This window comes from Tenebrio molitor, chromosome 2 (genome assembly GCF_963966145.1).
Source record: "Tenebrio molitor chromosome 2, icTenMoli1.1, whole genome shotgun sequence".
Taxonomy (NCBI): Eukaryota; Metazoa; Arthropoda; class Insecta; order Coleoptera; family Tenebrionidae; genus Tenebrio; species Tenebrio molitor.
The window spans coordinates 2675203-2698731 of record NC_091047.1 but is presented as its reverse complement, the minus strand read 5'-3'; the positions used below and the strand labels follow the sequence as shown (position 1 = coordinate 2698731).

Genomic DNA, 23529 nt, shown 5'->3' with positions numbered 1-23529 from the left:
ACAGTATTTATGAAAAACTCCATAAATGCCTTCCATTTTCGCCGTTACACTTGTTTATTAACATTTTCCAAGATTCTATGATCTTCTAGAAACCAGTTGAAAGTCGTCAAGTCCATTGCATCTCTTCACAAAATTATTCGAAAATTTGCTTTTGACGCGGTGTGGTTAGCAGTTCCATCTTGCTGAAATCACTTCTCGAATTTTTCTACCTTCTACATCAACGCAAGTCATTCTTAGAGAAGTGAAACTCGAAGATACAAGAAAACTAGAATTGCCCGATTGTGTGGTTTCTCTTTATTGGGTGATTTTTCTACGATTAATTTCCCACCAAAAATGAATTTTATAAACGGACATGTTGCTTCTTTTGCAGATGGAAACACGCAACAGGTGTTGTTGTAAGCAAGGAAAACTAACCATACAGCGAAAAATTGTGTAATTTCGTAATAAAATAAATCAGGACGAACACGTCTCTTAAAATTACACACACCAAAAACTCGCTGCTCAAAGTCCCTGGAAGTGTTAGTTTTGAAACAGTCCTGAAACAGCGTCGTTAACCCGACCCCCAATTATCCAGTTTTACAACAATTGACATATCCCGACATATTGATTACACACCGTAATAACACGCTAGTTCAACCATTTCAAGGTAAAATTTGGTAACTTGTCAACTCGAGGTTTTCACACTTGCCTGACTCTTCGCATTTTAAACAAACACGAAAAATCACTTTTCCCGCTAATCACCGCGATTCAATTAAACCCGAAAATCAGATAATCGATCCCGACAATAATTTCCAGTCTGGTGCAGATTCGCCGAAATGCCTGTTTCGCTGTGACCCCAAAATCTGAACTCCAGGAAAAAAATAGAACAAAGATGGAAATTCGATGTCATCAGTCGGAATTAGTTCATCAACATGTTCAAAATTAGCATGTGACGATTTTACGGGCGAAACAAGGACAATCCATTCAGAGCGTAAAATTTATACACTCCGCAGGGACTAAACCGGCGACTCCGCCATTTCTGTGATCTCGCGCGGTCGAGCACCGCAAGAGAAACTCATCTTGAGATTAGTTTTCGCCTCAGATAAATTCTCTTCCTTTAAATCTTCTCCTGGCGTGATTTTACTGTCCTTGTAAAAAAGGCGGCACGGTATCGAGGCCGGACTTGATCATTGTGGATATTTCAATCAAGTAATGACAATTTCTTTGAAAGAACAATTTATTTTTCTATACACCTATTTCTTTACTCGACATCCAGCTCTCAGTTCTCTTTTAATCATTATTATTATTATTAACGTGAATATACTGCAGGGGATTCCCCCATTACGGAATATTATTATGCAAGTTGAAAGTTGAAATGAATTTGCATTTTTGGAAAGAACAAGACAAGACAAGTGTGTCGTTTTGTTGGGAGCCCAATTTAATTGTTTCGTCCGTGAACAGGCCACGCAATCACAAATCCATAAAGTATGTAAAATCAGCGGTTCGAATTGCACAAGTGTGAGTGTTTGGTAGTGAGCAATGACCATCCAGTGACCCGAACATTTGATGCTTTCCCGGAAGCTGGGACAAAGGCACATCCGGATGGCGCGGACACCAAGGCCCCATAGCCTCATCGGTGGCTGCCCCCATCGAAACATCAGTCGGTGAGTGCAGGTGCCAGTGATTACAACTAACCAAGGAGATACTAGTAAGTCACCCCAACCCCATCACTAGCGCGACCCAAAACACCCCTGCAAAGTACCAAGTGCTCCAAAAGGACTGCTTGAGCACCAAGCGCAAAAGAACAGATTTTTGCTGGTTCTTTATGCACCACCAAAAGAAGTACCACTTTGCTCTTAAACACCCAAAAGGCTCTTTCTTCAAATTCGTTGCATCAAGTTGTGATTCCAAAGCACAAGACTCTAAAAACGAACAACGTGATTTGTTGTTCAAACTCTTGTGCGCAATTTTTGTCTTTTTTTATTTCGTCTTTGCCGACTACAACCAAACAACAAGAAAAACAGTACTACATAATGCTTCAACACCCAAAAGATTCTTCGTCGAATGTGTTGCATCTACTTTCGATTCAAAATCACAAGATTCTAAAAACGAAGTCTTGTCCACAACTTTTTGTCTTTTTTATTGCGTCTTTAAGAACCAACTGGAACAAACACGAAACCAACTCCACCCCTTCAGATTTCAATACTCGAAGACCGACTTCAAGAACAACTCCGGCTTGTGGTAGCAGAGCGTCTCGGGCAGGTCGCACCCCAACTCGCACAGCGTGGGGGCGATCTCTTGCACAATGTAGGGGTAGATCTGGTTGACTCTGTTGCCGCACTTGTTCTTGACCGCTTCCAGAAAGCGCACGGTCATCGCGTAGTCGTTCATCCTTCTGCACGCCTGCAGGGCCGCTATGATCACCGGGGGCTCCGGTACGGCGTCGTACCCCAACAAGTCGTTCATCCCTTGGCGGATGTCCCAACCGTCGATATCTTCGCGGTTGAAGAAGCACTCGTACCTGCAAGACAACGGATGGGGTGAAACGGTTGCGACGTCGCTTGACGTGTCCCTCGACTCTCTGCAAAATTCGTCCTTTGTGCTCGTTGAGCAACCGGAACGCCGCCCACCGTTTGTTTTGTTCATCGAAAACATCGTCGCTTTGATCGAAAAATGTTAATTCGGAACGAGGTCGGCTCGACGCGTGTTTCTTAAAAAGAATCGGAAGAGATAGGGAAATCGACAATAACAAACTTATCGCCGGTTATTTTTAGACTGCGTTATTTACTTTATCGGAGCGCTGATGGGACGCGCAAATTCACCTAAACACACAGAAGATTAAAGGCGATAATGAATAACGAAATTTTAATAACATTCATTAATTTATCCAGCAAATAAAATTAATGCCAGATTTGTGTTCGATCGAGTGCGTCAATCGTGACGTAACTTATTTATTGGTACCGTTTGATACAGACAGTTGATATTAACATTAGCACCTCGAATTTTGTTTGTTTGATCACTTAAGGGTTGATCTCGCGTTAACAGAGATTTTTCACACATTTCGATCTTATCACCAAAACAAATTTCTCGTGGGAGCAAATGGTCGCGTCACAATCTGTTATGGTCAAAACTGATACGAGTCAAGTTAAATCCTCTTATCTAGGTGCGCGTAATTGACAACCGACACTCAATATAAGAATTTTGTTTTTCTTGATTTTTTCCTTTTGAAAAATTCGGCACCGATCCTCTCATTGTTTCGGATAAAAACACTTTTGCTGAATTTACGCTGAAGTACCTCTAGCAACAATTTAACAAATCTGTTTTTACATGGTCATTATCTCTTCGTCAACGTTGTAAAGTCTGACACAACAGTTAAATGAATTCTGTTTAATGTAAACAGTCAGTCGGAAAAATGCTAATACCAACTTGCTTGATTTATTAATTAGTGTAAATATTGAAATAAAAATTAAAAAGCACGAGTTGTTTCTTTGTTGGCTCTTATTCGCGTGTCTGACGGGACATCGGGATACGTGTTTCGCAAAAGGGGTTATCAACGATTAAGACTTACGCACACAAAAGTGATCACAGCGAGATAATCTCCCGGTTCTAAATCGTAAATGTTTGGAAAGATGTTTTTTTACAAGTTATCTTGTAAGAGATACAAACAGATGACAAAAGTTCTGCAAGACTGTGGAAGTTATCTTTGGCCTTGTTGGTTTCATCGGACAGCAACTAAACTTTATCTTTTTATACGGAGCAGAAATTGGTCCACTGTATTTTTTTAAATTTGACAGAAAAATGAAACTTGAAGAATCTACTAAGATAATATGTAGTATATTATTCAATGAGCGGATAATTATGGCTATTACTCGTGAGGATGACTTTGTGTCATGAGCCGCAGGCGAGTGGCATAATGCATCCGAGCGCGAAGAGAATACTATAATTTTTCTACGACTATGAATAGAAATTGATAATGTACTTTGTATTGATTACGTTTAGACCAGAGGTTCCCAAAACGACCTCTGGAGTGTCTAACACATTTCCCAAAGGGTATACTCCGGTCAAATTTTCACATAAGGAAATTTATGGAAAAAATCTGTCGTCAAGTCGTCAAGAAATACAATAGGTTCATGTATTTACGTATTTTTCTTGCAATCCAATTTCTACTTCTTATTTTGGTTTAAAAAAATATATAAAAAATTAAACACTTTTTTAACTTCTCTGACACAAATATGTGTTCCATCTCCAGAGTCGACCATTTTTTGGTTATATTTTTCGTTTAAAAACTTAAGGTCACTTCTGACAAAATCAAGGATTCGTAAAATAAAAGTGGGATTGTTTTGAGAATCACCCTATACATTTCTTTCGTGACAAAATTAAGATTTCAAAACATTAACAACTACGTTATCAATGTACTGGTATGTTTCATTTTTATTGCCATTTAAAATATGTCAAAATGATAGCTTATATTGTCGCAAGATGTTTATTTTATCCTTGCGTTTGATAAAGTTTCAAATAAATGTTGTTTCAACTGCTGTGATTTGAGACATTTAAAAATAATTATGATAATTATGACAAATGAACATTACGTTCTGTGGTAGCAACTTTACAGTCTACCCTACGATTTGCAAGTGGAATTTTACGATTGGTCATAACCCGTGCCGAAATTCAGTCATTACTCACGGCCGTGGGTTATAAATAGCATTATTTGACCGTAATATGCATTTATACGAGTATGTACGAGTATAATAATTTATTATTTAATGGTCGTAGAAAAATTATTTTCTAATAGTTTAAATTCTTCAAATTTCTTATTGTCGCAAAAAAAAAACGATTGAAAAAATAAAGCGTTACGTTTTTAGACATTTTTTAACTTTTCTCTCATAAACAACTTTCATCTACAGTCGAGCAATATTTACTAATGCGTATTTATTTTAAATTTAACGTCGCTTCCGACAAAACCAAAACTGTCACATCAAAGATAAGCGCTCGTTATTACCTTCAGAGTTCAGATTGCTTTGATAATCGTCCGGTCTGATTCTCATGACGTAAAATAACATTTCAAAACATTGACAACTCCGTTATCAATGTATGTTTCATTTTTATTCCCATTTAAAATGTGTCAAAATAACAATTTATATTGTTCCAAGATGTTTATTATTATCCTTGTTTGATGATATCAAATAAATATCTTTTTAAAAATGGAAAGGAGCGCGGAATTGAAAACAGACTCTACGGCACTTTACTTTAGCAATGACTTAACTAGGTGACAATTGGCAAAAACTCACAAAATAAAACACGAAAAAGCTTCCTGGTGGTGTAAAAATGGAATTCAAGTAAATATTATCATTGCTTTCGCCGACCATTGGTACTTTAGTTATTTCTATCAGAGCCTCAACCTTCAGGAAATATTTAACCAATATAAACCAATTCATTTTAATCTTATAATCACATCAATTAATTGCAACAAAACAACAACCACGAGATGTTGTCAATCGAGTTAAGCTTTCCCATCCTGAGATTTAATTATTCCAACATACAAAGTCCAAAGACATTTCCATACAAATCGACTAGACAGAATCAAGTTTGAATCGAAAACTCGTCCATCTCGACCTACTGAGAGATCAGAATTCAGTTTTAGCGTTTAGTCTTCAATTGAGACGCCAACCAGAACAAAACTAGTTCTTCGTCTTGATAATAATAAATTGTATAGAATCGTCCCCCCACCCGTCGATATCTTACCTGCAGGTGAGATCATCATCGTGTATGCGAAAACTTATGTTGCGATTCTTGACACTCAGAGTTTTTGAGAGCTGTCTCAAAAGTCGACCACCGACAGTTTTGGACAGAGACATCTGCGAAAAAAAAAAGGTAAAACGTTAGAATATTTCGTCATTGTCCCATACAATGCAAATTTAGATTCAATGCCATTCGAACAAAACAAAAATCACTCCATCCTGCCGTCTCTGCGCTGTGCTACCGTTATGCAGAGGAATAACCTTTTTCGCAAATTTGGCCTTAACGTCCGACCGAATTATGCCATAAAATGTATAATAATCGATTGCATTCGGTAATTAGCTGACCGTTTGACATGATAAACACGCCACGGTTGGTGCACATGCAAGGTCGCAGCACTTAACGTGACATAATGGAGGCAATGAGCAAGGGCGTGAAGACACCCTGCACGATTTGGGCCCCAAGAAGTGCTTTCCGTCGATGTCGAGTCTCAATAGTACAACTTGTCCCGTTTTCGACTGTCTCAATGGTTGAGAGTCGAGAGGTGGAAGGGGTCACATCGACTCCTCCTGCGACTCCTTTGAGACATCAACCAGCGCGCCAATTCGCTCGGAATGTGTCATTGCTTGTTCCGGTTGGTTCCACCGTGACCGATGGCGAGATAGACCATACACCATGAGTCTATTTTGTCCAGGATGTCAACTTCCTGCTCCTTTGTGTCCGAACGTGTTGGTACCGCACGCGAAACTTTCGCACATGTCGCCTCGTCCAAAAAATCTTCGGACCAATTCGTCATCTTCCCACCGCACTGACCCCGTTTGGGACGTGGGAATCCGGAAGGACGAACTCGGTGCATCCAATTTCTCATTGTCCGAACTGATCGTTTTCCGTTGTTCCATTGCGTCCGGTTCCATTGATCCCCACCAAAAATCATCCCAATCAATAACACAATCAACCGTTGATCTGTCCACAGAAAGAGAAGTATGTCCAGATAGTTAACACCGAATTCCCATAGAAGCTCAAAATGAAAAGTTATCCGTACGTTCCCAGCATGGTGCACGCGATTACAGTTCTCACGGTTTTGAAAATGATGACTAAAGGTACTGCCCCACTTGGTACTCCAGTACTGGTACTCATGCGAATCTTTCAGCCCAAACCTCTTGCGGCTCGGGGTCGGTGAACGGAAGGGTGATGTACGAGAGGCTGCCCAACATACAGCTTCAAGGATTCGACGACGACGTCGTCAGAGACACGTCGCCCCCTTTCAGCGTTTTGGAAAAGTGCGAAGATCTCTGTCTTCGAGACAGGAACACCGCCAACCTGGTCCGAGGTTGCGGCTCTTTCGATTTCCAACCGGGAAGCAGAATAGCGACATTTAACGGAGGACCAGAGTACGAAGAGTCGACTTGTTATCTAACACCGGAGCAAGCCAGACCTGAAGGAATTGGAAACTTGATGTTGGTACCCAACAGTGTCCACTTCACCGAAGTCTGCTTGACTTGTAAGTCGCTCTTGCGTAACCTGATCGCAGGATAATCTCTCGATTTAGCAAACAGGCTCGAGAGGGACTGCCCAAACCGGCGCTACATCTTCGAGAGACATCCCCGGAAGAAGTTGGAACTGCCGAGCACCGACATCAAGGAGATGATGGCCACCAACAGGAGCGAATGCGAGGATAAATGCCTCAACGAGTTCAGTTTCGTGTGTCGCTCTGCGACTTTCGACGCCCAGATGCGCACCTGCACCTTGAGCAGATTCACGAGAAGGACCCATCCGGAGCTGTTGAAGGACCACCCTGATTCCGACTATCTGGAAAATACTTGTCTCAACGGTAAACTTCTTGGTCTCGAGCGCGAACAAGATCCAGTTCTGTGTGATTCCAGCCGACAGAAGATGCGACGGCTTGGCCGTCTTCATCAAGGAGGAGAAGAAACGCCTGGGTGGCCCCTTCGAGGTCGATCTCTTCAGCAACCTGACTCTGGAAGAGTGCCAGTCGATGTGCGTACACGCGGAAAAGTACTTTTGCAGGTCCATAGAGTACGACGAGATGACCAAACTGTGCACCCTATCCGAGGAGGACTCCGTCTCCCAGAAGGAAGACATCGGGACCGCCAGCAGTTCGACCCACCACTTCTACGACTTCGCCTGTCTGGACAGCCGTGAGTTTTCACTTCTGTCCCGTTCTTGGGATCCACCTAATTCAGATCCGCACCTATCAGCTCGCGGCTCCGAATATCCAGACAACCACGCCACTTCTCACCTCTTCAGTGGCAAAAAACCCGACACGGCATTCCAGAGGTACAGAAACAGCAGACTCGGCGGGGAGCATCACTCGGAGATTTCCGGTCGCTCTTTGAGCGAGTGTCTGGACGAGTGCTTGCGCCAGCCTAGCTTCCAGTGCAAGTCGGCAGAATACAGCGAGCGACATCGCATCTGTCGCTTGACCAAGTTCAGTCAAAAGGACGGAATGAGGATCATCTACGACGCCGACTACGACTACTACGAAAATCTGATGCGTAAGTCAACACCCTTTGTTCGAACCCCGCCACTAATCGTTCTCGACAGTTGGAGGCGACGACGCTCAACGGCCTGGTGGTGATGACTACGACAGACATCCCGGAGGAGGGTATTATCCTCCAGGTGGGGGTCGACGCCCCCCTGGACGATATCCTCCTAGTAGTGGAGGAAGCGACTGGTACGACCGTCCAGGGAGACCAACTGATCGCTATCCCGACGACAGATATAGACCTCCGGCCGACAGATATCCTTCAGGTGACAGATATCCTTCGGGTGACAGATATCCTCCTGGTGGCGATCGATATCCTCCAGGGGGAGATCTATATCCTTCGGGTCACGACAGATACCCCTACAGACCGATCGACAACTATCCAGATTCAGGAACTCGCTACCCCATTGGTCCTCCCGGTAGCGGCAGATACCCTGGGAGATACCCTCCAGGTGACCGTGATCGATACCCGGCCTATCCTCCGTCTTCGAGCGGAAGCTACCCCAGCAGATACCCTGGAGGACGCTACCCGTCATCTGGGGGCGGCAGATACGGAGACCGCTACGGAGACAGATACGGCGATTTCAACGGAAGATATGGTGAGACCGACTATTACCACGGCTCCAAGTATGGAGGAGGCGGCCGATACGGAGGAAGTGGAGGCGGCCGATACGGAGAGAGTGGAGGCGGCCGATACGGAGAGAGTGGAGGCGGCCGATACGGAGAGAGTGGAGGCGACCGCTACGGAGGCGGCGACGACAGATACGGAAGTGGAGGCCACAGATACGGCGGTGGAGACAGATACGGTGGGGGAGATAGATACGGCATCGGTGGAGACAGATACGGCGGCGGCGGGGACAGATACGGTGGCGGCGGAGACAAATACGGAGGCGGTAACAGATACGACGACCGCTACGGCAATCGATACGGAGGCCACTCTAGCAGCTACTACGGAGACGAAAGAGACGGCGGCAGCAGATGGTTCTTCCGACCGGACCGCAGACCTGGACGTCCGATCGACGGGAAACCCCAGTACGAACCGAGACCCCCTTTCGACGGTCGCCCCTACGGTGAGAGGCCCAACCGCCGGCCCATCTCCCCCGGCCCAGACGGACCCATTTACGACAACTTCGGAGGAATCGGACCCAACAGACCGTACAGTTCGAGGTGCGACGACAACGACCAGTTCAACCAAGTCGGCAATCGTCAACGTCTCCGTCGCGAGTTCGTCAAGAAGTTCATGAACGTGCCGTCGCTGAACCAATGCCAAAGGGAATGTTCGGAAAGTAGAGACTTCATCTGCAGATCCTTCAACTACAGGTAACTCCACGATCCAGAAGGAACTCCCGAATGACGCTTCTTTCCAGAGACGCCAAAGCTGCACTGGAAGGCGAACGCGATAACTGCGAACTGAGCGACCGCGAGTCCAGAGACCTGGACATGACCAGCCGACGATTCTTCGACAACAACGGCAACTTCGACTTTTACGAACGCTCGATCAGCCGACAGGGCCTGGACGGCGACTGCCTCGATGGTAAATGACGACATGTAGATTCTTCTCAATAAAAACATTTGACCGGTACCACTTTTTTTATTTCTCACGTAGTCAGTCAAGTGTGCAACGAAGACGGCATGGAGTTCACGCTGAGAACCCCTGAAGGCTTCTACGGACGGATATACACTTACGGTTTCTACGACCGGTGCTTCTTCCGAGGGAACGGCGGCACCGTCAACGTCCTCCGCATCAGCGGGGCCCAAGGATATCCGGAGTGTGGCACCCAGAGATACGGCGACACCATGACCAACATCGTCGTGGTGCAATTCAGCGACTACGTCCAAACCGGCAAAGACAAGCGCTTCAATCTCACTTGCTTGTTCCGAGGACCCGGGGAGGCTGTCGTCTCGTCAGGATTCATCGGAGCAGGGTAATGCAACCCTTTGTCGAAACCCGATCTCACGGAGACTTTCCAGATCTGGAAGCCCCATCCCCATCGAGTACCTCCCAGCTGAGAACACCCTCAGTTCCAAAGTGCGTCTGATGATTTTGTACCAAGGAAGACCAACAACTACCATCGCCGTAGGAGACCCTCTAACGTTCCGACTGGAAGCTCAAGACGGCTACAATTACGTCACCGACATCTTCGCAACTAACGTCGTCGCCAGAGATCCATACTCTGGAAGGTCGGTCCAGCTGATCGATCGAATAGGGTAAGAGATTTCCCTTTTTTTCCAAAACGACAGAGTTATAATGGTTGTGCCAAAGATGTCCAGTTGACAGTTTCGTCTTCCCTGAACTGGATCGCGGCCGCAGCGGTGACAGTCTCGAGGCTCGATTCAACGCGTTCAAGATCCCCGAATCCAACTTCCTCGTCTTCGAGGCCACGGTGCGCACCTGCAGAGACGGTTGTCAACCCGCCTACTGTCCCTCCACAAGCGGAAGATCTGAACCGTCGTTCGGACGAAGAAGACGATCCATCAACGACACTCTCTTGCTCGAATCGAACAACACCATCTCCGAGGAGGACATGAACGACAGCAACGAGACAACCGTGTCGTTCCCTGAACCGAACAGAATCGACGACATTGACGACTCCCCCGAAGACAAAGAACCAGAAAACCCAGAGTTTGTTCGCGAGATGATCGAGGTACTCCCCCAGATTGAACCACCAAGACGCTAACTCCCACGTTTCAGGTGTTCGACTCGAGAGAAGAGCTCCAACAGGAAGCTAGACGTGCCGAACCAGCCCCAGAAACCGTCTGCCTCTCACCAGGAGAGTACCACGGCTTGGTCAGCGCCGTCTTCGCTCTGGTCGCCATCCTCTTGACCGTCTCTCTGGTGTCGGGCCTGGCCTATCGCAAGTACTGGTTGGTCATGCGGAAAAACATCCTGGTGGACCGCGCCTCCTCCAACATCTCGTCTTCTTACCGCAACACCCGCAGCAGCGGCCTCTCCTCCGGAATCTCGATCTTCGGCGCCGGCCTCCAGAAGCAGTTCGGCGGTTTCGGCCGCCGCAACTTCCCCACCCTCCCCAAAGACGACGTCGAATGCCCAGGACCGGCCCCGGGGGGTCCCTTCGAAGACCCCAGCGAACCCATCTACACCGACCCGTCGCTTTTCGAACGGTCGCGGAGCCTGAGGAGCATCGCGGTCTCGCAAAAGAGACGGAAATCGCCAGGACCTCAGAACCAATAGGTTTAAATAATTAATGAAAATTAGGAAACGTGTCCGAGGCGGCCAACGAGTCTGCCACACTTCCACCAACTAGGTTAGGGTAATTCTTGTATTTATTAAAGAGCACCCAAGATCTTGAGGCCGCCCCGGACACCGACTTGTACTAGGTTAGGTCAGGTAGTTCTAGCTGTTAAGTACTGTCCGTCGTGCATTATTTTTTTTTAATACTTGTGTTGCAATATCAAATTCACTGCCGAAACCAGCTCCAAATGCCGCTCATGTCAAAACAATTGTGATCGCAGCGTGAGTGTAGGGTACTACACGGATTTGCGCGATTTTTATCGTACCTATGTAACCTGCCTATGGTCGCTGCCATATGAAGGCTAACTTCACACTTTCTCCGGCACCCCCAGCACCCCTTTAAGTTAAGTTCGTCGAATTTCAACACCTGCTAGTTGCACTTCTATTGGTTAAGTAACAAATTAGGTTTAAAATTAATAAATTAGGTCTTTGTATTGTTCGTTTTTGATTTTACAAAAAAAACGAAAAACTATTTAAATTCAATCATTTTTTTATGTAAATAGATATGCAATAAAATAACAAAAAAATCATCGTCTTTTATTCAAATTACCTTCTCAGTGAAGAGAAAACTCCGACGAAGTATTTTTTTAAATTTCATGCGTACTTATTTACAATAACGAACGTGAGATAAATGAAAAACGACAATCTAGAATTACCGCGAAATTTTCGTAGTTTTTGCTCTAGAGTTTGCCATAAATAAGTGAAGTGAAAAGCAGGGTAAAGGGTCAATCCTTAGAACATGATGAAAAACGCATTCAAACTTTATTTTATCTGGACAATTATGTTAGTTTTGACAAGATGTGAGGATCATGGAGGAAATAATAACAGACACGACAGAATCAGTTCGTTTATCCCAAATAAGGTAAAAGTACTGTGGCTAGAGATAGGATATATTAAATAAAAACACTTTTAGCCCGATTTTGGAAGTACTGCGGAAGACGAAGCAAAAGAAATAACTACAGTTGCAAATTTTGAAGATAATATCAAGGCAGAAGAAAAACGAGAAGAGATTACTGCCAGTAAAGAGAAGATTCTAAAAGAAAAAAGGGTATTCATATTCAAAACAAACAAAAAACTTACAGGTCTTGAAGTATTTAAATTATTTCGGGAGCAAAACATAACTGCCTTGAGCTCGACAGGATCTTCACAGAATAATCCGCAATCTTCAATTAGTCAGTCTGGCGAAGAAGAAAAAGAAGAAAAGGTAACTGAGATTGCTACGACAACTCAAATCAACGAAGAAGTCACAGCGTTTAGTAATAATGAAGAATCGACAATTGCGAATGAAGAAATGACGACTAACGATGAAGAAATGACGACTAACAATGAAGAAATGACGACTAACGATGAAGAAATGACAACTAACGATGAAGAAACACGTGACGCAAGTAAAGAGGAATATACGTCAACAACTTCTGCACTGTTTGAAGAAAGTACAGAAGATGAAGAAGTGAGATTTGAAACTGACGCAAACAGCGAAAAATATATTTCGACAACCGGTGAAGAATTTTCATTAATTGACGAAACAGGAACCACTGAAGAATCGCACCGTGAGTTTGAAGAAATTGCTGGGACAACTACAGAAGAAATTTCTACAAGTGTGGCAACATATGCGGTGTACGAAACCACCCCGACAAAAACTCAAAATCGAAACACACCCCCAGTCTCCTCTTCTACGTTTCGTCCATTTCGAAACCTGTTCAAGATAAATGACAGAAAAGTAATTCTTTTCAAACTAGCCCCCAACGGCACTTTCATTGCGACCGGGACAAGAAAATTTAAACGAAACGCGACGCAACTGGAAGACACCGGACCGGCAAATTGTTCGTCACGCGGCCCTCGGTGTGCCAGACCCGGCTATTTCCGGGTGAAGCGCTCCTGCACGCGGTTCTACCGTTGCGAATTCGATCGGAAATGCGCGAAATTCCTGCCGTCGAAAATCCAGACGTGTCCGAAATGTCTGAAATTTAACGCTGCGAAAATGCGGTGCGACCTCCCCGAAAACGTGCCGGAGTGCACTTATTCGTACAGCTTCCCGAAGAATGTTTGCACGGGTGTTGGGAAGTTTTTCGTTCCGAATGATTGTCATAAATACTATGACTGTCGCAAGGGTACAAATGGTACTGTCAAGTTGGATGTTAAGACGTGTCAGTCGCCGATGGTGTTCGACCAAAAGAAGAAAAAGTGTCAGGAGGGGAAATGCAGTTCGCCGGTTTACGAGTGCAAACAAGGCGAGTTGTACTTGAGCGATAAATTCGACTGCAACAAATTTTATTATTGTATCAACAGTGACGTGGCGATTCCGATTTATTGTCCGGCGGAGTTTGTTTTTAATGGGAATATTTGCGAGAACGGGGCCTTTTCAGATTTAACCAACTGGGAGAAACTTAAAAAGAGCTTCCAGTAGACTGCATAACCGCAACTAAGTGTTTTATTGTTGTTCGGGTGCGTTATAAATACTGGAAGTTCTTGGCATTGTATCTAAAAGATAATATTTTAAATAAATAAAATAATTTCTATTTTGGGATATTTGTGTTGACATTGACAGTTTGGGCGCCACTGTACAACTTCATTCCAACGGTACCGCTTTGAAGGGTTTGCGCCCCCACTACACCAAAACATAACCTAGCATTACAGTGGGATTTTCGTTCTTACATTGTGAGAAATTAGCGAGTATTTTCAAAGATAATTGCGTGTGATGAACACCAGTACACTAAATAACGTGCACGGATAGTTTTTTTTTGGAATTTGTGGAGGTGAAAGTGACAATTACGAGATCCGGAAATAGCAATTGTAGTATTTCTCGGTGGAATCGAATAAAAACATGTAAATGATGGAGCAAAAACGAAAAATGTGAGTATATTTACCTTGAAATGAAATAATTCGCACTAAAACTCGCACAAAACGAAAAAAGCGTCACGCTGTTTAGCCGAGACACCAACCAACTTTCAATTATTTCTCGAGTGGGCTAGATTTAAATCGCGGAATTGCTCATCGCGCTAATTATTTTCTAGACTGCTGTGTGGGGACGTGGAGGGAAAGTTCAACTCTCTTTTTAACAGAGTGTCGACTATTGATAAGAAATCAGGTCCCTTCGACTGCCTATTCTGTGTGGGCAATTTTTTTGGCATCAACAACAAGGAGTTCGATGCCTACAAACGCGGAGACAAGAAAGGTGCTTGTATTAGAATTGCTTTCGCATTGACTGTCTTAACGCCGTTTTAGTCCCCATCGCGACGTACATTTTGGGCCCCAATTGCGCGGACCACGTCAAGCTGTACCCTGAAGATGATTCAATGGAACTCTGTGAAAATGTGTATTGTCTAGGTTTGAGCTGTTCTATTCTGGAAAGTCGACCTTCAATTTCGGGTTTTAGGTAAAAGGGGGGTGTACACGGACAGCAAGGGGTTAAGAATCGCGTACGTTAGCGGGATAGCGAGCAAAGAATCCAGCGATTTTGAGTATTCTAGTAAAGACGTGATGGAATTATACAACGCTTGTGTTCGAGGGAACGCGTCGTTTAGAGGCGTCGACGTACTTTTGACGTCGCAATGGCCGACTGACGCCATGAGACATGACTCCAAACAAGTATGGAGTGAAATGACAATAAATAAATTTCTCACATGTGCGATTGTAGATTAATTTGGCGATAAACAAAACGAGCGACTTGCCTAGTTGGTTAGTGGTGAAACTGAAGCCGCGGTATCACATCAGCGGCCTTGAAGGTGTCTACTACGAGCGTTCGCCGTTCCGGGCCCCCAATCTAGGGGACCACGACACGACGCTGAATCTCGTCACGCGATTTTTGGGGTTGGCGAGAGTGGCCAATTCCGACAAGCAAAAGTGGTTGTACGCCCTGAATTTGACTCCTTTGGACAAAATGAAGATTGGGGAGTTGTTGCAGAAGACCACGGACGAAACCGAGTGTCCCTTCAACTTTACAGAGCTCGACCAGAAGAGTAAGTGTGCTTTGGCACGTCTGAGCTTGATTCGTCGTCCACATCTTGTATTTGTGCATTGTTACTTTGTAGTTTTTAACACCAAAAGAAAGTCGGTCGGGTTTAACCAATATTTTTATGACACCAACGCACCCGAAGAAAACAACGACATGAAATACAGGAAAAAGAGACAAAAAGTCGAGTTTGATCAAAGTAAATGTTGGTTTTGCCTCGCTAGTCCGTCAGTTGAGAAACATTTGATCGTCACTGTTGCCAACAGTACATATTTGGCCTTGGCGAAAGGTATGAGTGTAGATGCGACAGCGCCCTCTGGGGTTAATACCGATTCTTCTAGGACCCGTCGTGGAAGAGCACTTCTTGATTTGCCCGATTGAGCACTACCAGAACAGTTTGGGACAACCTGAAGACGTCACGCAAGAAATGAATCAGTTCAAGGAGGCGTTGCGCAAGTTTTACGACAGGAATGGCAAAGTTGCGGTGTTTTTCGAGAGGAATTACAAGACGTCGCACATGCAGTTGCAAGCGGTGCCCATTCTGAAACGAGCGACGAAAGAGTTGAAGGAGATTTTTATAGTACGTATTTGTGCGACAGCAGTTCAATAATGATAAGTTGTGAAAATTGTTAGGAGGAGGCCGAAGGTCACGGTTTGAAGTTGGAAGTTTTGGATTCGCACAACCGACTGGATCAAGTTCTTCAGCCGAACGTGCCGTACTTCACGGTGGAACTCCCTGACGGTACTTTGCTGTACACGAAAATCAAAGGCAACTTTCCGCTCAACTTCGCGAGGGAGGTTCTGGTCGGGGGTCCGATTTTGAACTGTCCGGAAAGATCCGACTGGAAGGATTGCATCTTGGGTAAGGAGGACGAGAAGGTGCTGGTTCAAAGACTGCGAACCGATTTCGAACCGTTCGATTTTACGAATGAGGGGGCGTGACTTAACACAACATTTTATTATTAGTTTGTTACATTTGACATTCTTACAATAAAAAGGTATATCCAAAAATGACAGTTGTTTGAATTTAGCGGAAGAGGGTAAATTTTGCATTTGTTTTATGATACAATGAATAATGGTGTGACCGTGTCTTAACACAAATAGACTAGAGTGTGGAAACCACTGATCCTTCTCATGTTAACATTATATAACAATCTATAAAATCTATAACATACACTGCTCTATACACTTTATTATCAATTCGTATTTGGCACACCCACGCGGAAGTTAGGGAAGCGCGTTGTCTCCCTCTGAAGGCACCAGCCAACACACTAGTTCGCTCCTCCGATACAAAAATAAAAAACAAAGTCTCTCATCCTGCGCCCTCTAAACATTGATTTGGAAAGCTTCTCGTGTCAGTTTGGACATTCCTCTCGGTTTGTGTCCCTTGTCGAACTCGCCCTCGCTCAGCTCTCTGGGGTTCAAGTCGGAAAACCTGCTCGGGGGGTGTATGCGTTCGTTGAAGCTGGGGGCGTGCGAGATGCTGAAGGTGGTCTCGTCGTTGTGACTCGAATAGCCGCTGCTGCTCCTGACGTGTCTCTTGTTGAGAGCGCCGGCCTTCGCCTTGCCCTTGCGCGAGGGGTACGGCTTGCGGCCGACGCTGCCCGACGGCGGCGACGTCTCCGACGACGACGACGAGCCCTCGGCGCCCCCTAACAGACCCACAATTAGCAGAAATGCCACCGTTAGGACTACGATAATCAGTATGGTTTACCACGCATTCTATGACTAAATGACATGAGTTCTTGGCTGGTGGCGCGACCGTCGCCCTCCGAGTCCGAGCCGAGAGTGTCGTACTCTGAAATAGGCAGGTGCAGAGTTAGTATCTTCTTCACTTCTGAGTCAGTGCTGCCCAGGTTATCAGACTCTGAAATACAATGAACCGTTGCTGTCGTTAGCGTGCCTCGAGTGTCGTGCTTTCACGAACAAGTGAGCAGCAGTGGCCCCAAATCAACTACTGGACTACTCACAAAGAGTGAACGGGTCGGAAGCGATTTACTAACGCTACATCGGGGGCGGCGAACCGAACCGGTCAACCGACGGTTTGCCGGCCTCACTCTGCATGCACACAATTCTCGCCATTTAACACAAACACATTTAACACTTAACCAGTGTTACCAACAAACCGAAAATCGGAGGAATCTGCTACTGACAAATGAATGATGGGGAGATGAATTGGGACCTTCACGTGTTTCACCCCGTTGCAAGAGGGTAATAATGTGACTTCAAACGGGCCAAGTGCAAACGCAAAATAACAAAATCTAGCACACGGTTGGTTACCTTGACTCTCTGAATGTGGGTCCCTCAGTCTTCCCCCTTTTCTCCGGACTTTCGTATATTCGGGTTCTTTGTTCTGGAAACGAGAAACGAATTAACAAGTACAGAACTGGACCATCCACAGATGGATAAACGACCCAAACGTCACTTCAAATATGTCAGTTGTCAAGTGTCAAGTGTCTAGGTCAAGAAAGAAATTTCAAGTGTCAAATGACATAACCTATAAAAAAATTTACAAGTAAAAATTCGATGTAAAAACCTGTATCACACACAAAAAGTCACTAAAAGAATCAGATTTGAACGAATACATAAGTTCCTAGAACTAGATAAATGAATATTTCTTTTTCTTTGCATCAGGTGTACTGGTGTGACATTTGGGATCCTTTACCCTCCGTCGGTCTTTGTGTAGCTGTTGTTTGAATAAAAGTAACAAAGTACGAAGCACAAATAATCATAATCAGTAGACGAAACAAAAGAAATGAAACTTACATGTCCTAACTTAAACTTATCAATAGGTGGTGGTTTAACATCATGATAAACAAAAGAACCCCGTACCGAATGGTACGGCCCGCTATAAACGTTCCCGCTGTAAGAGCTCTCGCTGTAGGCGGGTTTGGACAGCTGAAAGGTGGCGTAGGGACAGATATCCTCGATGTAATCCGCCGATTCGGCCTTGTAAGTGTCCGAATCGATCGCCAGGGGCTGCTGGCCGCGCCCCACCCGCACAGCGAGGTACTGCTGGTCTCTGTTCTGCTTGTTCTGTATCTGAGCCATCGACGGGGACTCGCCCATCGGCCGATTCTGCCCCTCCCGCTCGCTCCTCACTTCTGGAATCGGCAAAATTACGACGGCCCGACGGCGCTCCGGTACTCACTCTTTCTCCAGAAGAGCGTCGCTATCAGCGCCACCAGCACCAGAATCGACAGGATGATGGGGACCAGGACTCGCGCGTTGGTGTAGAAGGGGTGGTCCCCGGAGTGGGACACCGGAGGGGCTAGTTCTGGAACAGCTGGCACATACAAATTTCAGTACTATTCTAACGGCACCACGAGTGCCTTACCACCTAGTAGTGTTAGAGTTGTGAAGTTGTAGAGGGCTTCGGTGTCGCCGGCGTTGTTGTGGGCGGTGATCTTCAGTTGGTACTCGGTGGCGGGCCACAGGTCGCCGATGCTGTAGATGCGTTCGGTGGGTTTGACGTGGTTGGAGGACATGATCCAGGAGGAGTGGCGGCCCGGCCGGAACTCCACCACGAAGTAGAGGATGCCGCAGCCGCCGTCGCCCCACGAGTCCAGCCAGATCGTGACCACGGTGGCGTTCATCGTGAGCATTTGCGATTGTTTGGGTTTCACCGGTACTGAAATCAGACTGTTGGTACCGTGCGGAGGTGGGTGCAGTCGGGCAAAGTACCAGTTCCTTTGGTGTGCGCTGTGACGATGTCGCAAGGCAGCCCCGTCCCGATCCTGTTGAAGGCTGTTATGTAGAGCAGGTAGCGAGTTCCGCACCACAAATTCCTCAGCATGTGCTCGTCAGTTCGTGCGGAAATTTGCAGCTCTTCCCAGTCTCCGTGGTCGCGCTTGTAGTTAATGACGTACCCCAGAATGGGAGAGCCTCCGTTGCCTTGGTCGCTCCATCTGTAATCATCAAAGAAAAGTTCTTTGATGTTTTCGATTGGATAAGCGCCGCGAACCCACCTCAAGTGTAAGCTGTCGGTAAAGGCCTCGACGACACTCAAGACAGGCGCGTCCGGGGGTACTAGAACTTTCAAGCTGTATCCGATTTCATCCCTCCCGTATTGATTCTCGACGCTGCAGGAGTAGTTGGCCTGGTCCACGCTCTGTATGTCCTTGATGACGAGCGTAGCGTTGGGAAAAATCGTCCGCCGCCCTCCCACCTCCAAGGGGAGGTCGTTGAGCCGCCACACCGCGTTAGGCAAAGGAAATCCCACTCTTTTGCAGTGGAGGTAGACGTTTTGCTTCCACGCGCTTACCACTTCTCTGCCGAAGGACGCGATCCGCGCCGGGACGGTCTTCGACGGGCTGACGGTGATGACTCTAGTGCTTTCTCCCTCGCCGATCTAGACTCGCAGTTAGTCGAGGGTCAGATTGTGACTTGTGGCTTACCCTCGTCGAGGCGGTGACCCAAAACTCCAGAGTCGATGATTCTTTGACTCTCTCGACTTCGTGCATTTCGGTGGACGGGCTCAGGACCCTCTTATGGGTACCCTCTTCCCGCCCGTCCTCCATTTGGGTCATGTAGAACGTGTATCCGACTAATGGGCCATTACTGAATTTGGGCGGCAACCACGATACTAGTATTTTATCGGGGGCGCTTAGGACGGCCTTAATTTCCGCCGGTGCAGATGGCACTATAAATTTTCATTGAATGTAAGAAGCTGTTACACCAACAAAAAATTCATGAGACGAATTGATCGATACTTTACGAGGAAGGCATAACGACCTCAAATTACAGAGAGGTGACCGTCAAATTGGGACCGCCATTTCCAATCCCTCGAGGTAAGTAGATATGTCTTGTGAAGTCTTTTTGTTATTCAGAAAATTATTTTTTATGACAGCCATCCAACAATGTAATTAATTAAATATTGCCAACCGTAAAAAAACTAGCCTCTAGTCTCCTTTCTAATTTCATTTCTTCATACCTGGACCATTACATTACCTTTTAAAATTACCTAAAACAACCTGACTAACTAAACCGTTTATTTTTCTATGCGAAAATCAAACTGTACAAAGAAATATATCTAAATAAAACTGAAAAAACTAAAAAAAAAAATTGTTGGCAACATTGTTTGAAACTTTGAATGTTTGTTGACATTCGTCAAGATTGTTTAAATTGTTATTTAATTTGTTGTGAGATTATTAATAATTACGAATATGTTTAAATTTGACAAATGGACAATTAAAAGTGACATGTTTTTAAATTACAAAGCGAGGAGTTTGTGGCGAGGAGTTCGTCTGTTGTTGCGTAAGTGAGGTTATGTTTATGACGTTTTATTTTTTTCCGTAAAAAATGAATCCCCCTCGAGCTTTTTTACGGATCCGTATTTATCACAAACAACTCGTTTTTGCGGATGGGACTCGATAAAAAACTTATCAATAAATTTCTCGTGAAACAAAAACGTTTTAAACATGTATGAGCTCGATTTTCCGCTCACCATCTTCTTCAGTTTGGCAGTACGTGGGCTCCGACCTGACGCCGTCCCCGCTGGAGGTGAACGCCAGCACGGTCATGCTATAATTCGTGTGTTTCCTCAAGCCTGAGATGGTGGTGCGCAGCTGACTGATGATCTTCGTCTGTTGGTCGTCGTTGTCTGCAAGCCCCACAATTACTCCTATTAAAGAAACCCGACCCGACCACCCTACCGAACCACTCTCCCGCCGAGTGGTAAGTAACTTTGTAGCCTTGGATGATTCCGTTGCGACCCTCCGGCAAGGGTGGCTCCCATGATATGTGTAAACTTTGAGCACTTAATACCGAACACTGCACGTTCAGGGGTGGCAAAGTTGGGGCGTCTTCTAGAGTTCGGGCCGTAACTGGATCGCTCGCCGGGCCCGACCCGCGGCTGTTGTACGCCTTGGAACAACCGACAAGTTGACGCCGCTGCAAACCTCCAACCTGTAAAACTCTTACCTGCACGATGATCCCGTAGGTGGTGTACTTGGAGAGGCCCTGCAGTACGGCTTCGCCCCCGAAGTGGGGCCGCACCTCGACGCTCTTGAACGTGTACGACTGGGCCACGTTGTTCGACTCTTCCGTCGATACTTCTTGGTAGCCGACGTGATAGCCTAGCAGGTTGCCGTTCCAAGTTTCCCGACTCGGGGGCTCCCAGGTGACCACCAATTCAGTTGAGCTTTTCGCCTCGGCTCTTATATCAACAGGGGCGCCGCTCGGTACTAAATTAAGATTTAATCGGTTCGGTTCGGTTGATTAAATCAAAAGCGAGTGGAAGATGTTTGCTTGGGGGAGGCGGGGGAATAAAATCTTAAACGCTTTACCGGAGCGGCCCCGCAGGTAGGGTACAAAAAATTACTTTCAACCCCAAAAATGATTTCATCGTATCGGTTAACGTCTAAATAGCACAGTTTGGAGCAAATATTTTCCTCAATTTTAATTTCATAACCCGCAATTCGAATCGATACAGTGATAATTATCCCGGCGAATCCACCATTTTTATTTCCATTTCGTCTGTTTATTTTGCGTTGTTTGGACTACATTTATTGCATTCAACAGTTTAATTAAAATGAATTAATACATTTACCTGCTGCAATCGGGAAGTGTTATGTTTTTGATGACATTTAACAAAAAAATACACTTTTGTGCTAACAAAAACAACGCTTATTATCGATAAGCTTTATGTGCACAGTTTGAAAAAATAAAGTCGATTCGTAGATTGATTCGTACGAGGATAATTGCCAAAATAATATGACAAAGTAAAAGTACACGCTGTCAGTGATATTTTAGAATGAAATAAATTTTGAACGTGATCCCGAAAATGGAAAAACTGGCGATTTCGGTGAAACATTATTACGATGAATTCAAAAGAATATTTGACGTGTTTAAAGTCGTGCGAATCAATCTACGAGCCGAGCGTGTTTTTTCCCAGCCAAGTGCGTAACTTTCCTGATACTCTGATACTTTCCACGATGAAAATGAAACTTTCCCGCCTCGTTATTATTTTCCGCGAGACTACCCTAACGAGTGCTCCCCTAACTTTTCGCCGAGGCCAACTTTCCCTTTGACCCGTGCGTCGTGAAATGATCGCAAATAAGCGACAATTAAACGACAGCAAAGCCGTTATTAATTCCGACATGATTAACACGCCCCGGAGCCTTTTTCGGTGGCACAAGATGGCCGAGCTCGTGGTAATCGGATTCGCGCCCGGATCAAATTACCTTCTTCGAGGGTGCTCACTTGGACCATCTGACTCGGGTCGCTCAGCCCCAGCCTGTTCTCCGCCAAGATCCTGAGATGGTAGACTTGAGCGGGGCGGAGGTTGTGCAGGGTGGTGGTGGTTTGCGAGCCGGGCACCGTCACTTTGGCCGGCTGGTTGGGCCACGCTTCTGCGAACGGTGGCGATGTTATCGCCGCAACAACGAGAAAGGGACGCAACTACCTGATCCGGGTTTGTACTGGACGATGTAGCTGGTGATGGGGCTGTTTCCGGCGTAGGGCTGCGTCCAAGATATGCCTATCGACCGGGACAGCTGGTCCATCACCCGCACGTTCCGCGGGGGCTCGGGGATCTCCTGCACGATCAGCTGGATGTTCATGTCGTCGCTGCCGTACGAGTTGCTCGCCGAGCAAGTGAAAATCCCCGTGTCCTGCCGGATGGTGCGCTCGATGCTCAGCTCCGAGACCATCCCCTCGGCCAGCTGCTGCGACCTGATGGAGTACCTCTGGTCGCCGTCGCTCGATATGTGCTGGCCGCCCATCTTCCACAGGATCTCCATCGGCGTGTCCCCCAGCGACGAGCACTGCAAGTGGGCCTGCTCCCCTTTCACCACCTGCACCTGTTTCGACTTTTGCAGGAAGTGAGCCGGCGCTGCAACATCCGACATGCTACCAACTGTAAGGAGCGGGGCGGCGCAGGATTACCGTTCACTTTAAGGAAGATGACCTTGCTGACGCCCGCGCCGATGTTGTTTTTGCCCTCGCAGAGGTACTGCCCTTCGTTTTCTTTTGATATGTGGAGGAAGTTTAACGAACCGTTCTGGAATTGCTGCACGTTCGGTTCGAAGAGGAAGTCTTTGTATTCGCCCGGTTGCTCGCCTTCGGGATCATATCGATGATTGTGGATCGCGTAGCGATGTG

General features: G+C 45.9%; 4 protein-coding genes and 1 long non-coding RNA gene across 14 annotated transcripts in view; 3 read left to right on the top strand and 2 right to left on the bottom strand.

Moving 5' to 3' along the window:
- Fpps (Farnesyl pyrophosphate synthase) overlaps positions 1 to 14483 on the bottom strand; it is a 31811-nt gene extending 17328 nt beyond the window's left edge. The window contains exons 1-2 of the mRNA XM_069036975.1: positions 14342 to 14483; positions 5722 to 5834 (exon numbers count right to left, since the gene is read on the bottom strand). Of these exons, the coding sequence (XP_068893076.1) occupies positions 5722 to 5834 (113 nt within the window). The 5' untranslated portion in view covers positions 14342 to 14483. The remainder of the gene's footprint in view (positions 1 to 5721; positions 5835 to 14341) is intronic.
- Positions 1360 to 11992, top strand: nompA (no mechanoreceptor potential A). 3 transcript variants are annotated; one of them, XM_069036965.1, is made up of 12 exons: positions 1360 to 1643; positions 6689 to 6815; positions 6866 to 7216; positions 7265 to 7546; positions 7599 to 7874; positions 7920 to 8231; positions 8281 to 9541; positions 9589 to 9755; positions 9828 to 10146; positions 10193 to 10429; positions 10485 to 10866; positions 10914 to 11992. In XM_069036965.1, the coding sequence occupies exons 2-12, from the start codon at positions 6740 to 6742 to the stop codon at positions 11412 to 11414; spliced, it is 4164 nt and encodes a 1387-aa protein (XP_068893066.1). In that variant the 5' UTR covers positions 1360 to 1643; positions 6689 to 6739; the 3' UTR covers positions 11415 to 11992. The 3 variants fall into 3 exon arrangements, with proteins under 3 accessions (XP_068893066.1, XP_068893065.1, XP_068893068.1); XM_069036964.1 differs by having other exon boundaries at positions 1360 to 1687; positions 10914 to 11991; XM_069036967.1 differs by lacking the exon at positions 1360 to 1643 and adding an exon at positions 5717 to 5850.
- LOC138122698 (CWF19-like protein 1) lies at positions 14045 to 16437 on the top strand. Its single transcript, XM_069036970.1, has 8 exons — positions 14045 to 14327; positions 14489 to 14649; positions 14700 to 14801; positions 14851 to 15062; positions 15112 to 15433; positions 15506 to 15715; positions 15768 to 16006; positions 16060 to 16437. Exons 1-8 carry the CDS (start codon positions 14305 to 14307, stop codon positions 16366 to 16368), a joined length of 1578 nt encoding a protein of 525 aa, XP_068893071.1. The 5' UTR covers positions 14045 to 14304; the 3' UTR covers positions 16369 to 16437.
- Positions 16370 to 23529, bottom strand: part of Dscam4 (Down syndrome cell adhesion molecule 4) — a 72676-nt gene continuing 65516 nt past the window's right edge. Inside the window, exons 11-25 of one of the 7 annotated variants that reach the window (XM_069036948.1) lie at positions 23314 to 23487; positions 22832 to 23260; positions 22611 to 22778; positions 21349 to 21611; positions 21081 to 21291; positions 20873 to 21028; positions 19824 to 20068; positions 19395 to 19777; positions 19111 to 19334; positions 18764 to 19057; positions 18578 to 18712; positions 18193 to 18530; positions 17707 to 17779; positions 17141 to 17293; positions 16370 to 17078 (exon numbers count right to left, since the gene is read on the bottom strand). In XM_069036948.1, the coding sequence (XP_068893049.1) occupies positions 16753 to 17078; positions 17141 to 17293; positions 17707 to 17779; positions 18193 to 18530; positions 18578 to 18712; positions 18764 to 19057; positions 19111 to 19334; positions 19395 to 19777; positions 19824 to 20068; positions 20873 to 21028; positions 21081 to 21291; positions 21349 to 21611; positions 22611 to 22778; positions 22832 to 23260; positions 23314 to 23487 (3572 nt within the window). In that variant the 3' untranslated portion in view covers positions 16370 to 16752. The remainder of the gene's footprint in view (positions 17079 to 17140; positions 17294 to 17706; positions 17780 to 18192; positions 18531 to 18577; positions 18713 to 18763; positions 19058 to 19110; positions 19335 to 19394; positions 19778 to 19823; positions 20069 to 20872; positions 21029 to 21080; positions 21292 to 21348; positions 21612 to 22610; positions 22779 to 22831; positions 23261 to 23313; positions 23488 to 23529) is intronic. The other 6 variants (XM_069036951.1, XM_069036950.1, XM_069036952.1 and 3 more) reach the window with 6 other exon arrangements.
- LOC138122715 (uncharacterized) overlaps positions 20502 to 23529 on the top strand; it is an 84777-nt gene continuing 81749 nt past the window's right edge. Inside the window, exons 1-2 of one of the 2 annotated variants that reach the window (XR_011156611.1) lie at positions 20502 to 20682; positions 20885 to 21102. This is a non-coding gene — a long non-coding RNA (uncharacterized lncRNA). The remainder of the gene's footprint in view (positions 20683 to 20884; positions 21103 to 23529) is intronic. The other variant, XR_011156612.1, reaches the window with a different exon arrangement.